The sequence below is a fragment of the Heterodontus francisci genome, chromosome 32, assembly GCF_036365525.1.
Source record: "Heterodontus francisci isolate sHetFra1 chromosome 32, sHetFra1.hap1, whole genome shotgun sequence".
NCBI classification, from domain to species: Eukaryota; Metazoa; Chordata; class Chondrichthyes; order Heterodontiformes; family Heterodontidae; genus Heterodontus; species Heterodontus francisci.
In genome coordinates, this window is record NC_090402.1 from 16,180,902 (window position 1) to 16,198,316 (window position 17,415).

A 17,415-nucleotide genomic window follows, 5' to 3' on the forward strand; every position below is an offset into this window, starting at 1 on the left:
ATGAAGACAACAGATGGCATCTTGATTCAAAAGATCCAACACTCCCAGGAGATGCCAAATGGCGTCACTCTAATTGTGCAGATGGAAAAATGGTTGGCTGATGTAAATAGGAAGCAAGTGTGGCTCAGGTGCAGAATCTGAATATCTTGTGAGGTACGCTTCCATAAAAAGAACTTGAAAAGAACAATCTGTTTACACATTGTGTAAACTAATTTGGTGTCTGTGAGACAGTTTTGCATAATTGGGAATATTACTGTACCAGATGTGCACATTACAACTTTGAAAACTTAGTGAGTATTTGCTGGCATCAAAATCTGTCCAGATTAAAGATGTCATTTTTATATATTTTTCCTCTCACAGCCCAAGGTTGCTGACTTGTGCTGAATTAACTATTCTAAATGTGCCCAACCAACTGATCATTTTTCACCAGTGAGTCTAGACAAAGGATCATGGCAGGCTATTTAACCAGGAGGGCCTTCACAGCCAAGGCTGATTTTGTTCAGTGGAGTTCAAGCCCGGGACTTGCCTGGACTATTTGGCTCAGTACCACACTTGATAGTGTATTTACCAACTAAGCCACCAGGAAACTATAACAGTAGTTATCAAACTGATACCATCAGTTGATATTTACTACAGTGCCCACGTCCAATTAGTGGTATTCAAAAATTCTGATGTGTTTTGATATGGTAAACAAGGAAAATCTATTTCTGCTGATAATTGGTAGCCAGAGGCCACAAATTTAAGATCATTACTGAAAGAATGAGAGCAGAACTTAGGAGAAACTGATTTTATACAAAGGACCATTAGGACATGGAGCGCCCCACCTGGACAAAAAGCCTGGAATGGGACTTTCACTAAACCAGGTTGGACACACAACAGGCAAAATTGCCTCCTTCTATCCTGTAAATTTCTAGGATTCTAAATGTATAATTGTGTGCAGCAATGCCACTGAGTAGATTAGTCAAATTCAGTTCTCGGAGATTTTGCTGACAGGTACATGCAGCATTTTAGCCGAAACTCTTCCTCACTCTGCTGGCCTATTAGATTTCTTTGTTTACAATAGCAAGCGTTGCGTAAATTATTCAAACTCGATCTCTGCTCCACCTCAATATGGATACTCGGCTGTGATTTTCCCCGAATTGGACAATTAGTGGCCAGACAGTGGGCTTGCTATCCAATTAAGGACGGTGGGAGAGCTCTGTAAGCTGGGGTGGGGGGGGGGGGGGGGGGGGTGGTTGGAGTGGGGGAACCAGAACGATGACTGGTGGTGTGAAATTCTGTGCCCACCCGCTTCTGTGCCCACCTCCGTTGGGACCTAAAAATTTAGCCCCAAGTCACAGGTGAGTTAAGGTTCCTCCAATTATACATAGGGAACACCAAAGCCATTGTTTTCAGACTCCATATTAATTCTTTTTCCTTTCCACTTACTGCATCACTGTTACATCTTTGGATTTTTACACTAGATATTCTATTTGGGGTTCATGGTCATGAAACATTCATGTCCCCTGCAATCTGGAGAGTGCCTTTATCTGTCTAAGTAAAGCATAGACGAGGAGGTGCAATCTCTTCAATAAGTTGCATAGACAGTTTTGATAAGTTTAAATAGATATTTCCATTATAAATGTGTGCTTAGGAATTGAAAACGGCCACTTAAGGGCCTTCACCCGCCGCCATGGGGATTTTACCCTTGGCTGGTCGAGCGGCCCAGGCCTGAGAAAAGCCACCTGACTAAAGCAGGCGGCTCCCTGACGGCCTGGGGGTGGGGGGTGCCCCTCCTGATCAGGCACCCTGTGCCCGATGGAGGGCCGCCCCTGTTGCCCGAACCACCCCCCAACGTCCAGCACACACCTCCCTCCCCGCCCCCACCCCAAGTCGACCACCCTTGCCTCCCTGGGGCCCAATTGGCGAAGGCCCTAAAATTTACCTTTTCCTGGGGCCGTCCTTCCTCTTCTTTGCAAAGCTGGGCTGCAGTCCCAGCAGTGGCCACCACTCCCAATGGCGTTGCTGCAATGAAGAGCTGTTGGCCAGCTGATCGATCGGCAGCTCCATTAGGCAGGACCTCCTGCCTCAGTGAGTTGGAAGTCCCACCTCAGACCGCTTAAGGGCCTGGGGACTGTAAAATCCAGACTGGATCCCCAGGCCAGATGGAGATGGGATCGCCACCAACTTTTCGTTCAGTGGATGGCTCCCGTCCAACGAGGGTAAAATTCAGTCCAATATCACAATCAGGTTGTCCCTACCTTCTAACCCTTCTTCACCTGCACTTTACATTTGATCTTAACTCTCTGTGCAATGCCACAGGTGATCGAGAAAATAAAGCCCTTTCCCCATGCTATGTTCCAACATAACTAGATCTTGGAAAATGGTTGCTCCTTTCTTATATGGTGAAATCTAGCCATGACAATATTTGAAGAAAAGCAGGGGAGTTCTCTTAGTGTCCTGACCTCAACCAACATCGCTAGATCAGATTATTTGGTCATTTATCTCATAGCTGTTGGAACTTGCTGTGTGAAAACTGGCTGTTGTGTTTGCCTTCAATGACTGAACTTCAAAAGCGTTTCATTGGCTGTGAAGTTCTTTGGGTGTCCTGAGCATGTGAAAGGTATTATGCAAATATAATCTCTTTCTTTCTACATTCTAATTAAAAAGTTGCACGGTTATTGTCTCTACATTAGGAAACAGAAGTGGGAAAAATGGACTTTTATTTTAAAAGAACCTGACTTCTTGGGTCTTGGTCGTATTGTAGGAACTTCTGGCCTGACCATTCAAAAATGGACTGTCTGGGGAACAACCTCCCCTATTTTGCCTGATGGATTGATTGTGTGTGGCAAAGGGAGCTCACTACAAGGGAAGTGAGGAGAGAAGTCTGTCCAAATTGCTATTTAAATTATTTACTCTTTAAATAACTGCACATCAATTAGAGGTTGATGAATACCAAAATCCATCAATACAGCTGGTATTTTAATTCTGGGAAATGGCTGGTAGCCCTGAATCATGATGGCAGATGCTTTCATTTTAATTGGAGCTGCAGATTACAGTGCTGGAGTTCCCAAGGCACTCAGCACACATTCAAATAATTGATCAGTTTTACACAGGCAGCATTGCCCATCCCAAATAACATTGGTGTCAGGAGATAGTTTCCACTGCATTTCTTTTTTTGGTCTGTTACACTCTCCTTCTCATTCCAGGTGTAAGTGCAACATGCACGCAAATAGCTGCCATTTCAAGGAAGGGAACCTGATGTGCGAGTGTGAACACAACACAACAGGTCAAGACTGTGGAAAGTGCAGGAAGAATTATAAAGCCAAGTCGTGGCGATCGGGGAGCTACAATCCATACCCAATGGGAACAGCTAACAGCTGTATGTATACTATTCCTATCTTACAGTGCAAATAGCACCTTATCCGGATGTTTACTCATGATGGTCCAAAAAAAAAAAATCGAAAGTACTGTGAATGAGCAGTCTTGCAGATCTGCCACTACTGGAAGCTATGTTTGTGTAATAGCCCATTTCAAACCATCTGAATATTCAAAGTTTGTTGAGCTTTCAAAACCTCGATAGGTCTCTCATTCAACATCTGTAAACAGCTCACAATGTCAGAGCTCTGGTCAAAAATATCAACCTGAAGCCCAGGATTTTGTGGGAGGCTGAGTAGAGCAATGATTGTTTGTAACAAAGTTTGTCATCACTCAGAACTGGGCATTTTCACTTCTTCTGGGGCTTCTTACGTAGAATTATGGATTTGGGCAGGAATTTGCAGCATGCCTAAAAAGTAACGTAATTTGGTGAATCACTTGACCTAGCAATGGGGAGTGCTCTAGAAACATGTAAAAACAAAAGAACATCTCCATTCATGGTAAACCAATTCAAAGCCAGTTATAAATCTTATTATTTAATCAAATCCAGGCACAGAGGAGCTAATTCACAGATTTCTCCAGCCAAATACATACATCACCAGGATGTTGCCTGGGCTGAAGCATTTCAGCTATGAAGAGAGACTGGATAGGCTAGGGTTGTTTTCCTTAGAGCAGAGAAGGCTGAGGGGGGACCTGATTGAGGTATACAAAATTATGGGGGGCATAGATAGGGTGGATAGGAAGAAACTTTTTCCCTTAGCAGAGGTGTCAATAACCTGGAGGCATAGATCTAAGGTAAGGGGCAGGAGGTTTAGAGGGGATTTGAGGAAAAATCTTTTCACCCAGAGGATGGTTGGAATCTGGAACACACTGCCTAAGGGGTGGTAGAGGCAGGAACCCTCACAACATTTAAGAAGTATTTAGATGAGCACTTGAAATGCCATAGCATACAAGGCTAAGGGCCAAATGCTGGAAAATGGGATAAGGATAGATAGATGCTTGATGGCTGGTATGGACACGATGGGCCGAAGGGCATGTTTCTGTGCTGTATAACTCTATGACTCTATTCTATGACATACCTCACATAAGGATAACCATCAATTTCATTCTAATTGTTTTGAACATTATCTGGGATTCCTGATCCAAAACAGAACACTACTCAATTATCCAATGGAAAGGAAGATTGGGGTGTGGTATATAATGGGAGGTCAATTGACAACCGTCTGTTTCTGGCCACTAGTTAAAATTAAAAAGTTAAATTTACCCCAGTATTCAGCCCAATTTTGACAGAGGCTTGTGGTTGGGATCTCCAACCAATACCTCGCCTGCTGTCGCTTGGGAGAGGGAAAGGTGCACATTTTTAAATCATGGATAGAAAAACATTTTTGGAATCATTTTTATTACATCTGCAACCCATCATCTTTCAATCAAAGTCGAGCGCAGGGAAGTGAGCTTCAGAATTTTGGAATTTGCCCCATCGCCATAGTGGGCATTGTCAGCTCCATTGCAACCTACCTGAATAGCTTTAGTTTAAAACAGTAAAACAAATATCTATGGCTCAGTGTTCATTTCTTAGAATCACAGAATGGTAACAGCACAGAAGGAGGCCATTCAGCCTGTCGTGTCTATGCTGGCTCTCTAAGAGCTATTCAGGTATTCCCAGTCCCCGGCCTTTTACTCATAGCCCTGCAAATCTTTTCACTTCAGATAATTATCCAATTCCCTTTTGAAAGCCACGTTTGAATCTGCCTCCACCACACTCTCACATTCCAGATCCTAACCATTTGCTGCATAAAGGTTTTTCCTCATGCCGCCTCTGATTCTTTTGCCCATCACCTTAAATTGGTGTCTTCTGGTTCTCGACCCTTCCATCAATGGGAACAGTTTCTCCCTATCTATTCTGTTAAGACCCCTCATGATTTTGTACACCTTTATCAAATCTCCCATTTATCATGATTTTACCCCTGTGAAGCACTTGGGGTTTCTTTTACGTTACATGTGCTTCATAAATACAAGTTTTCATCATTGTTGAACTATGAAACAATGGTATATTTCTATCAGTGGCAAGGTACCTTTTCTTAAAATAAAGTAACAAATCTGTCAAATTTTCTGCTCAGCATCATTCATTCACAGAGAATGCTAGAAATACACCATAGGTCATTCAGATCATTTACAGAGAGAAAAGACCAGGTACAAGTGTTGTCTTGGGAGATCCTTGGTCTGATGAAGGGATCCCATCCTGGAAATGGTAATCTGCCTTTATTTTATTTCTCTGGTGCTGACAGGCCCACTGTGTAATTCCAGGGCTTTCTGCTTTTATTGAAGAGTTGCAATGTTTGCAATACTTTTCTCAAATCATTTGTTGTACAGATCTGAAAATATTCCTCCCTGCTCATGTCTGGAGACAGCTGAGTAATGAGTTCATATTGTCAGCTACCCAATGCGGGATTTACTGAATTAAACTGTAACATAGTGAAGATTTACTGACCTCTAGGGCTGCAGAAAGTGTCTTTGGTATTTATATTAGACCTTGCACCATTCATGTCTTATAGTGGTCTGGCAATATCTTGGATGCACTTCCTTTATTCAGAGAGTCTTTGAATCAAAGTTCAAACAAGCTGTTAAAGACCATGAAGCTCCCTTTATTTTCCAGGTCAGCTTCGCAGAGTTCAGGGTTGGTGCAGAAGCCCCAAGAGACATGTTAATGGGGTCATTAGGGAACTGTTTCTTGGTGCACTTTAATGCAAAAGTGGGAGTATAGCTCAGGAGTGTATTGGGTGCTGGATCTCCCTCCCTTACAGCCCAGTGGGTGTACCTACATCACATGGGGGGACGGTGGTGTAGTGGTAATGTCACTGAGCTAGTAATCCACAGGTCCAGGCCAATTCCCTGAGGACACGGGTTCAAACACCACCCTGGTGACATCCATTGTAATAAAAACCCATCTGGTTCACTAATGTCCTTTTAGGAAGGAAATCTGCCGTTCTTGCCTGGTCTGGCCTACATGTGACTCCAGACCCACAGCAATGTGGTTGACTCTTAACTGCCCTCTGAAATGGCCTAGCAAGCCACTCAGTTGTCAAGGGCAATTAGGGATGGGCAACAAATTCTGGCCTTGCTAGCGACACCCACATCCCATGAACCAATAAAAAGAACCTATGAGGTTCCAGCCAGGAGGCTGCGTCACACCAATTTCAGTTTGTACTGAGTGCAGCCTAACTCCAGCACATGTTGTAGAGGCAACTTTCTGTAAGTAATTTCCTTCTTGGGTAGCCCAGTCTATTGAGCACACTCCCCTTCAGTTTGGAACACAAGACCTCAGCTGCAAGCTGGAGATTCCTCAATAGCACTCTGCAGTTGGTTGGTTAGTTGGCCTCCATCTTGAGTGGAGCATGCTGAATGAGTTTGGTGTTTTTCCAGCATTGAGATGATACATCTGGCAACATTACCCATCGCTGGAAAAACCCACGCAACTGATATTACTGTGCTTTCTCCCCCTCACCAATTTTCTGTTCTCATTTTCCCAATGAGATAGACTCTTTGTTGGACTACAATTCCACAGACCCCTGTTGCCCTTCTGCATTTCACCCGATCAGCTGTTTCTATGTGTGAAACTGAACCAGGTCTCAGTAAACTGGTGATATCAGGGATATCACAACTGATCCTGATATCACCTAATATCCGCCCGTCCAGTTAAACTGTGAACATTCTGCATTCCTCACTGGACATATTTTCGGAGTCACTGGAGGAGCAAACATTTTTTCCTTAAAAGCTGATCTGGCGGTTGTGGATTGTTTAACCCATTAGATGCTTCTTTTATAGTATTTTCAGCTTACATGGCTTACATCACCAAACGTTGGCTAGAATGATGCTTTGCATTCAGTATTTGAGATATTAAGCATCATTTTTTTGCCAGCTACTTACATGTAAGGTGGAAATATTGACCAGCAGACACCAGTAGCAACGCCCAAGCATTGGGAGATTATGGAATGAAAATTGGTTATGGCCTATTCTCATGCTAACAATGTCAGGTCCAACCAGGAGGCCTGAGGCCAGTCCGAAATTGGTCCTTGGACCTCACTATCAATTCTTGGCAGCACCTGCCATGTAGTTTGGGGAGAACTCCTGCTCCTGCCGTCTCCACAGGGATGATATTTTAATAAATTTTCTAAAATTTGAAGTTACTTATTGGTGGCAGCAACATTGTGCAGGCTCTACGCTTAACAACTTATATATATTAGCATCTTTAATACAATCAAACGTCCCAAAGCGCTTCACAGGAGCATTATAAAACAAAATATGACGACACTGAACCACCTATGAAGATATTAGGGCAGATGACCAAAAGCTTAGTCAAAGGTAGGTTTTAAGGAGCATGTTAAAGGAGGAAAGTGAAGTCGAGAGGAAGAGAGGTTTAAGGAGGGAATTTCGGATCTTAAAGTTCCAGAATTCAATTCAAAACAATTTTTTCGAGGGACCCAATGCTTGTGCTATGAAGCTGCCTGGCACACCTGCAAAGCTGCCATTACTAATATGGCAGCGCCCGTAACACCGGCACAGATTGGCCGTGGGACGTTGTGCTCCAAAATTGGTCCTTTCTGCCCTGGGAAACAAACACTAAGTGAATCAATTTCTATCCCTATATCTAGGGTCCCTATATCCTCTAACTGCCCTTGCAGGGGTGATATCAAAAGGTACCAGCACAGTTTTGCAAGCTCACACAAAGTGTGCCTAAACTGAATTCTGGTGCATAAAAAGAAATGTTGCGAATCCATTGGGCTGTATTTTCCTCTATCAGTGGAAACACATGATCCCCAATTTACACTGGCAAGCAGGCGGACATCAGCAAATAGTGGAAAATACAGAGTTTGTAGGGAGTGCAGCCCTGTCACTGATTGCATCCCTCTAACCTCTTCCTTTGATTCCCTTTCAGGTGTAGCTGCCAGTTCCGCTTACGGCAGTAAGTACAACCAGGGACACTCACCTCCACCTCTCTTCTTTCTCTTTCCCATTTACATCCTATTATTGTTCTAAACATAATTTTTAAAAACATTTGTCATCTTTTGCTTTTTATTTTAAACATCTGTTTGTAAAAAAAATAACAGAACTTGAGGATGTTCTGGTTTGTTCCCTGTCTGCATGTTATTTTTCCCGTCACTGTTTTTGAAAAAAGTTTTTCCACAGTTTTTAATCTAATGTTTTAAACAGGGGGCTTATGGGGATGGTGCAAGTAATTCTTCTAAATGATAGTTCCCTGCACTAGCAGGGTCGATATTTTAGAAGGTTCTGGATTTGCATTGTCTGTTTATTTTTTTTAAAATTAATTTTAATTTATTTTCATCAGCTTCTGTCCCCACAGCCCGAGCTCCAGCTGTGCTGGAACTCAAGTGCCCAGGTGGGCAACAGTCACATGACCATGGCTCTCTTAGCATCAACAATTCCAATTGGACTTGATACCCAAGTTACACAATGTAGAAGTTACAAGACGGACTTTTCTATTCCCACCAACGTCACCAATCTGAAACAGTGTGGGACTCTCTCCACGTCATAATGGGTGCTGATCTCAGCAAGGGCGACAGTGGGGAGCACTCGAATGGGCTAAGACCATTCCCTGACTTGGGGAAGGAAGTTAAGGTTCATGGTTATGCTCCTGAACATTATCCAGAGACCGTTGGTTAGTGAGGTGTGCTGCTTAGGCATAGAAGAGGAGAGGTTTGGGCTGGGCTGTTGATTTCCTCTACAGTCTGCCAACACTTACTGCCAAGGGTCACAAGGGCAAGGTACCAAGATGGTGGCCTGCCCTCATGGAACCATGGCCCAGTTAATGTGGTTGATGGCTGGGGTGTGGGGGGGGGTGGGGGAAAGGAGTGCAGGGAAGAACCTAGAGGGGATTTTTGTAAATCAGAAAAGTAGTGGATTCTTCTTTGTGATGAATTATAACAGATTTTACCATCATCCATTGCAAGGTACAATGTCTTCTTCCTCAACCAGTCAAAAATAGATTTATATGGTAACTACCAGAAATAAGAACAGGGAATGCTGGAAAGGTACAGCTGAGGTTGGAAAGTGAAACGTTAACTGTTTCAGGTAGGAATCATTAACTGTTGAAGGGTTCCACCTGAATCACTAACCCATCTATAAAAATACAGAATGCTGTAAATTCATAAAAGCTCTGTCAGTATCCAAAAACAGAAAAGACAGGTGACCATTTCAAGCAGAGACCTTAGGTCAGAATTGCTGTCCTCATTTGAATGAAGGGTCTTAGCCCAAATTACTCACCCTGTTGTTTTTCTCTTTTTGAGACACTGCTGTGTAACTTTTGGTTTCTAGATTTGTAACACTAGCAGTTTTGCGTTTTCGTGAGGTCTGATTGAGCAGTAGAGGAGCAAAATGCATCAGGGTCTAGGATTTATTGCCATAAGGCCCTGTTAATTGTGGCTTTCGTTATTTGGAACTTCCCAAGATAATAATGTTTTCTCGGAGCAGACTGCTGTTTTTAAATCTGTGATCAGCTAGGAGTCTGGAACTCACTTGTTCCCCAGTGTGGACCTGAGGAAGCCACCTCGTACAATATGCAGAGCAATAGTATAGAGCCATAAACACAGTGAAACTCTCCCCGGAATGCATCATGGAGACAAGAGCGGACAGCATAGATAGAGCGGACAGCCTAGATAGAGCGGACAGGAAAGGCCTACTTCCTTTAGCAGAGAGATCAATAAACAAGGTGCATAGGTTTAAAATAATTGGTGGAAAGATTAGAGGGGAGCTGAGGAGAATTGTTTTCACCTAGAGGGTGGTGGGGGTCTGGAACTCACTGCCTGAAAAGGTGGGAGAGGCAGAAACCCTCATCGCATTTAAAAGATATTTGGATATGCATTTGAAGTGCAATAACTTACAGGGATATAGAGTTGGAAAGTGGGATTTGGCTGGATAGTTCTTTTGAAGCTGGCACAGACATAATGGGCCAAATGGCCTCCTTCTGGGCCAGACATGTTCTATATTTCTAGCATGCAGTGGTGGGAGCAGGGCTAAGGGAAATGACTGGAGTGGAAAGCTTTGAATAAGTGTTTGAAGGAGTGGGGAGAGGCTCAATGAAGTAGAATGGTTTAGGGAAAGCATTCCAGAGCGTAGGGCAGAAGGAGGGGAGGACACACACACACACAGTCTGCATGCCTCAATAGAAAAGATGTCTGATGCTTTGAAAATGCCTACTATGGTCACAGACTGTATTGTCCAGGTGATTCTGCACAGCTAAATGTTTCCTTTGTTTTTATACGTATGCAGTCATCCAGAAATCACAAGCGGTGATTCCACCCTTGGCTGCCACCTCCCAGAAGCCGCAGAAAGTGCCAGGTACCATCACCTCCTATTAGCTTTCCATCAGACAGCAGATGAGTTAAAGAATGAGATCTATGGGCTGCCATTTTAAATGGCCACAAAAATGTGGAGGTGAAATGGTGGCTGCACTGTGATTTTCAATCTAGTTTTAAAAAAGCTACAGTAACCTAATGTACAATCAAAGCTATTTAAAGGATAAGGTCCACAGAACCAGAGAAAGGTCTTATCATTGAGGTGGAGGGTCAGTCATTGACAGGATCATCCACACATACACACTGGTGCCACAGTGGGTCACACTCCTGGAGTTGTACAGATGCAAATATTCAGTGAAATAAGTAAAATGATAAGATCAGAGAGCATGCTTCAGATTTTCTGGGTGGACGAGCGGCTCATAATGAGTTTGCTAGCACCAGGGTTATCCTATCCCCTTTTAAAATTCAAACATTACACATTTTGCATATTTACAACTTTGGGCTAGTGAGCACTGTAACACTGGACAAATCCCTGCTCCGTGGTTTAAACCAGCGTCACTTGGATTTCTATGAGTGATTATCGTGGTGCCTGTACACAGCCACAGAAGCCTTGGTATAGAGATCTCTCTGTGTAAAACAGGTATGATTGAGCCTCCGATTTCATCCATGGTTGCAGCATGAATCTGTTAAATATTGAACAGAACGTAGAGAGACTCTAGGGCTTATACAAAGTGGGTTTTTATATTATTGGAATCAGAAAGGGTTCCAAGTATAAGCAGAATCCACAATTAATCACAAAAACTGTCAGTTCATCTCATGTCAGCACAGTAAAATCATACAGCACAGGAGGTGGCCAATCAGCCCATTGTTTCTGTGCCAGCTCTTTGAAAGAGGAGCCCTCTTAGTCTCGCTCCATTACTATAGAATCATCCGGCAGAGTTTAAAAAAAAAAGGCAACAGGTTGACAGTTCAAACATTTTCACCTCTTCGTTCAAATTATAATATTGAAAGGATTTAAGTCTCAAAAATCTAATTTCAATTTTGCAAATGAATTTATAGGGACAGGAATGCATGCTTCCAGATTCATCAAAAACAGGAAATGCCAGCACTGAAATAAGTCGAGAGGAGTCAGATTCTGAAAACAAAAGATTTACAGATACTGTTACCCGCTGCTAATGATTGGCGTTAAATCAACTTGTATAGTACTATATAGCTCAGAGTATGCTGTGTACTTACGAGTCTGGTTTATTGTTACCAACAGAGCAAAAATTTGTCAAGAAAATGTTAGGAGTGAGATTTATGATCAAAAGGAGCGAGATAGATTGCAAACCTATTTCAAAATAAGTAACATTTTAAAACCAAAAATGAAAGAGACTTGGGCCATGTTAGATCCCATGGGAAATGTGGGTGTTTTTGGGTTATAATGCGACATATAGAGGAATTAATGGTTATTGATAAGGATCACTCTTTGAGACAGATCATTTGTCACAGCCAGGGTTAGCGATGAATGTCAGCTTCTATAATTCTGATAATTAATGAGAATCACTAAAGCATCAGCCATGCTGAATGCTGGACAAGGTTCTTCAGTGAGTCTAGCTTAGCTATTCAACTCGCATCTCTTGTCAGTTTGTCTAGGAAATCAAGCAGCCTTCTCTGTTAAAATGACCAGAGGCTTTATTGAAAGAAGTCACTAGGATGTTTATACTTTTCATCCTCCAGTGACTTTACAAATCTTTCACAAAGATCCATGTTATTTTGGTGTATTATACCGAATAGAATAGTTCAGTGATTGTAATCTTGAATGTAAAGTGGCAGTCCTCGTGACATTTAGAAAGAGCTTATCAATAGCATTGATTTTTTTTAAAGAAACACTTAAGTAATTTTCCTTAATGCAGATTGATGTCCAAAGCCTGCAGAAAGAAGGATTTTTAATGGTTCCTTTCACATAGAACTAGTGATTCTCATTCCTCGAGCTAGTGGTGTATTTTCTGTTCTTTATTACATTCAGACTTTTCTGAACTAAAGAACAGAAAAACACGAATAGTGGTTAATGGATGTTTTTCAAATTTGAGTTACGAGGGGTCAGTTTTGGCACCACTGTTCTTCTCTTGTGTATAAAACGGGGAGCACAATATCAAAATTTGCAAATAATATAAAAAATTCTAAGTGTGGTAAATTGTGTAGAGGACTAAGTGACTTCAGGAGCACATAGATTTGTAAATAGATTGGACAGATAGATATCAGATGAAACTTATTGCAGAGAGCTGTGAGCTGTACATTGTGAAAGGAAAAATAAACTAGAGAAAACATACATTGAATGGTAAAATTTTAAAAGGACACAAGCTGATAAATTTGGATGTTTCACATATATAACTTGTAAAAATGGGAGGATAAATTGATAAAGGTATATAATTTAAAAAAGAATACAGGATGCTAGGTTTCTAAATTGGTGCATAGAGTACAAAAGCAAAAAGACAATGCTAAACTGGTGCATTTCATCAGTTAGGCTGCAGATAGAATATTGGTTCATGCTTTGGGTGAGCTTACTTTAAGTCATGGAGAAGATACAGAAGAAAGTCACTCAGGTGACACCAAGACTGAGGAACTTTTCTTTATGAAGGGAGACTAAGGAAACAGAGTTATTTTCAATAGAAGAGAAAAGGTTAAAAGGAAATCATGAGGGGTTTTGATGAGGTAAATTTCTATTGGTTGGTGAGTCAATGACTAGAGCACATAAACTTAATAACACCACCAAAAGAACAAAGTGGGGAGGTCAGGAGAACTTTCTTTACGCAGAAGGTTGTTCGGACATGGAAACAATGGTGGGAGCAAAACCCAAATGTCACTTTACAAAGGAAAGTGGACAAATAGGTGATAAAGGTAAAACATTGAGGAATACGAAAGGGCAGGAGAATGGAGGTAAGGGGTACTGGAGGACACCCAGTACCAGCGGAAATGTTCTGACCCAGCAGGGAAATATGAAAAAAGGCCCCTCACACTCAATCCTGCTTTAGACTAGGGATGGAAGCAGCAGAAAACACCACTAATCTTTTTGCCACTTGAGTTGATCACTATTGTTACTCTGATTAATTTTCCTGAAACAGTATTCGCCGAAGTGTGCAAGCTACTGCAACTGATCTATTTACTGTAGTGTTAGTTGTATGTGGTGCTCAGTGTAAATAGTAAAGCATATTTCCCCTAATTCTAATTACTAGAGTAATCCACTTCCTGTAAGACTGGAAACCAGCAGAAATAACTAAGTAAGTTAACAGTAGACTCTATAATTGAATTTTCCTCAAGTCGTTCTCCTCATCAATCTGCCTTTTTTCTGTTTATTAAAAGGAGAAACCATTTCTCGTCTTGATAAGGAAGTCAAGAACAGTAAGTCTTTAACATTAGTTATTAATAGCTAGCAATAGTACTAGTATAGGCCAATAGCTAGAACAGCAGTTAACAGTGCAGACTGGGTGTATGGGTTACTATTGTCTTCAGCATTAATATTAATTGATTTTGAAACTAAACCATCAGACTAAGCATATTCCTTCAGCACTAATTACATTGATGTAGACTCCATAGTTACCAGTACTCCCTCCCCTTTAACAGTAGTTATTCTTCTATGAATACAACCTGTTATCTATAACACTAGTAATTGAAACAAATTAGTTTGCAATGTAGATTCTACAATCTAAACCACCCACAGAAATTGTGCTTATGTTTCCTGTTGAAGGAACTGTACCAATTGCTGAGCGAGAAGTTCAAAAGGGTGAGTTTACAGTTCTGGTTAGAGTTACTAATAGAGACGGAACCCCATTGCAGTAGATATTAGTTATAAGCAAACTCCTTGCCCGTTCATTGAATGTAAAGCACCAGTAAGGACTTCTTCCTGTAGAGTTGGTTCCTGGTGCAGATTGCAATCTCTTGTCACAGTTTATGCTGAGCGCTGTTTATTTTCTTACCAATGTTCTCCCCTCCTCCCCTGAAGGTGGCATACAGTTCCACAGGTTCAGTCAGTCCTTCTTAGCTCACCCGAGTGCCCATTTGTCCTGTGAGAGCCTAGATCAGGAGTGTCATCAGGCAATTCCGCCATGGGCATCGTCACAGCCGAGCCCAATCACCTGAACTTTATATCCACACACATTCCGGCTGGAGTCACTGCACAGTGATGAGGCTTGGTCATACAATTTCTTAATTGCACAGCCCCTTTACTCTTACAGCTGGGATCAGCTAACATTGCCCACAATTTTGTGTTTCCTTTCACTTTATTTTTCTTCCTGCCATTTCTTTTCCCCCTTCACCCTTACCCAAATCCTGCCAAAGAGCTGAAATGCATTTTGACCCGTTCTGAAGGCTATAAGAATTTTTGCCTTCCAAGTGGTCACTTGTCTTGAAGTTGCCTCTTACCTTGAAATTTCAGCTGAAGCATAACTTTGTGGTTCCCTGCAGAAGGTCAAAGCAGCATTTGCAGCTCAAGAATAATTCTACAAATGAACTGACCCCACAAAATTGCAGGCAGGCGGCTTACTGCACTGTTCATCAACATTGCACCAGCAGTTTATAACCTGAGAGTAAGCTTAGCCTATACTCATCAGATGGCCTCTATATACCGCGTAAACCATCAAAATTGCAGTCCAGTAGCCAATGCCTTCTAACCCCTTTATACATTAGTTGCAGATTATTCTGGCATTAACTAGTATTACGAACACTAACCTTATAATGGAAATGCATGCTACCAGACTTGTCAGTTAAACTGGTGACAGGGGCAGTACTAGTTGCTGAAGGATCTATGGTTAGTGATAAGGGTCACTTTCAGAAACACTTAAACCGTGTAAAATATTAACCTGACAAAATGGAACCAGTTTGCATTTAAAATATCCAATTAAAAAGATGTTTCACATTCACTTACTCACAGATTATTTGATTGGATTTCTTTGCTATAATCAATCAATCAAATGACAAGATAGTAACAGAAACTCTGCTTGTATAAGTTGTGAGTTGAATTTCTCGTGGAAGGTATTACCAATTAATCTAAATTACTGGATTGGACACTCTACCTAGCTATCAAGATGAGATAACAAGTGTGAAAACAAAAGCGTCTTCACGCGTAGAAATGAAATTATTTTACTGATAGAGTCTTCAATCTGACATCTACCTGACACATTGTACCGACATGATGGTTCACTGCTTGCTTACAAGGAGGACGCATCTCAACCTCAGGACAAGGAATGAAGAAGGGTGAGTTTATAACATGAGTTACCAGCACTGAGCATAACAATAACACTAGTTACTAGCACAGAACTGCAGTATTAATTTTTAGTCTAGAATGATCCCTAAAATATTGAGCGCTAACAGACCTGTAGCTATTACGTGTAGATGCGTAACCACTCAAGTATAAACCTGATAACAGATGTTTCTGTTAAGTGAATAGGAATGGGAGATTTACTTGCAATAACTGTTAATGGATTCATTTCCTTTAGAAATTCCTTTAAGTGAGCAGTTTTATCGGCAAATCGCAGCATTCAGCAGGTTTCCGACCACGTTACACTGCTCCTTCGGGTATAAATCTCATGACTTTCCTATTACTTCCAATCACTTTGTATTCAGCTGGTAGAATGTTCACACACATTTTAACACACAAAGAGTCTCGCTCTCCCCAGTGGAATGTTCATCTTCTACACAGTATCTCGCCTAATGATCTGATTCTGTACAGTCACACTATACACTGCCACAGGGAATCTCAACAAGCTCATGACTGTCTGGTCATGAAGACGTTGACTTCATACAGAAACAAACTCACAGAACCTTCAACATTACTGGATGCACCCCCACCCCAGTAAACAAATTTACCACTAGGCATATAAACCATTCTTGCTCATTTCTTGTGTATTCAATCATCTTGCTTGTCTGTAATTGAAGAAAGAAATTGTGCCCCACCCCCACCCCCACCCCCACCGTCTCATTCCAATTGCTGTACCGAGTTCTATCCAGGGAGACAGTTGTTCTGGCCTTTTGAATGCTCAACATTAATATGTGACATGAGAAGGTCAGGGCCTACACTATGAGTAATGAAGGGAATGGATGCAGGGCATGCGATATGTTGTCCCCGGAGACAAGCTCATTGACAAATTAATCCTTTGCCTCTCAGATTCTTTTCTGCCTACAGCCCCTGCTGACAATATGAATGTCTTGTAAGAGCACTGGTATCTCATAATGAGTCGCAATTTTCCTCAGGTAGGCACCGGAACTAATCCTATATTTCAAACTCTAACACAGAGTTTGATACTGGGGAGGTCGTGGCCATTTCCAAGACAGTTTTGCCTGATCCAATAGATAAGTTTTTGCAATATTCTAAATGAAATATGTTAAAGCATTTGTAAATTATTTTAACAGGTGAGACATAATAAGCATTTTTGTTTCAATTGCCTAAAAATGAGAAAAATCATAATTATTGTATTTTTGTCAACTAAATTAAAATTAGAACATTTCCTGTAAATACTAAAATTAAAACTATTTCTAGGAAGAAAACATCAATGGTGTTAATCCGACATAATACAAGAAATTTCTTGTTGCTAAACAGTCTCATACAGGATCATTTGTGAAGCTGTTGTAGCTGTCACACGAACTCTTGTAGCTCCCACTTGGACCAGCCGAGAACCTTCAGACACATATCACACTGTCTACATGAAGAGTCATTACACCAGTCCATTTAAATAAGAATACTAGAGATAAACTAATTGAATAGCAACTGCAG

At 41.5% G+C, this 17,415-nt stretch overlaps 1 protein-coding gene across 1 annotated transcript in view; it reads left to right on the forward strand.

The window, feature by feature from the left end:
- Positions 1–17,415, forward strand: part of ntng2a (netrin g2a) — an 86,289-nt gene that overhangs the window by 50,322 nt on the left and 18,552 nt on the right. Inside the window, exons 3-4 of the mRNA XM_068011857.1 lie at positions 3,189–3,361; positions 8,291–8,317. Of these exons, the coding sequence (XP_067867958.1) occupies positions 3,189–3,361; positions 8,291–8,317 (200 nt within the window). The remainder of the gene's footprint in view (positions 1–3,188; positions 3,362–8,290; positions 8,318–17,415) is intronic.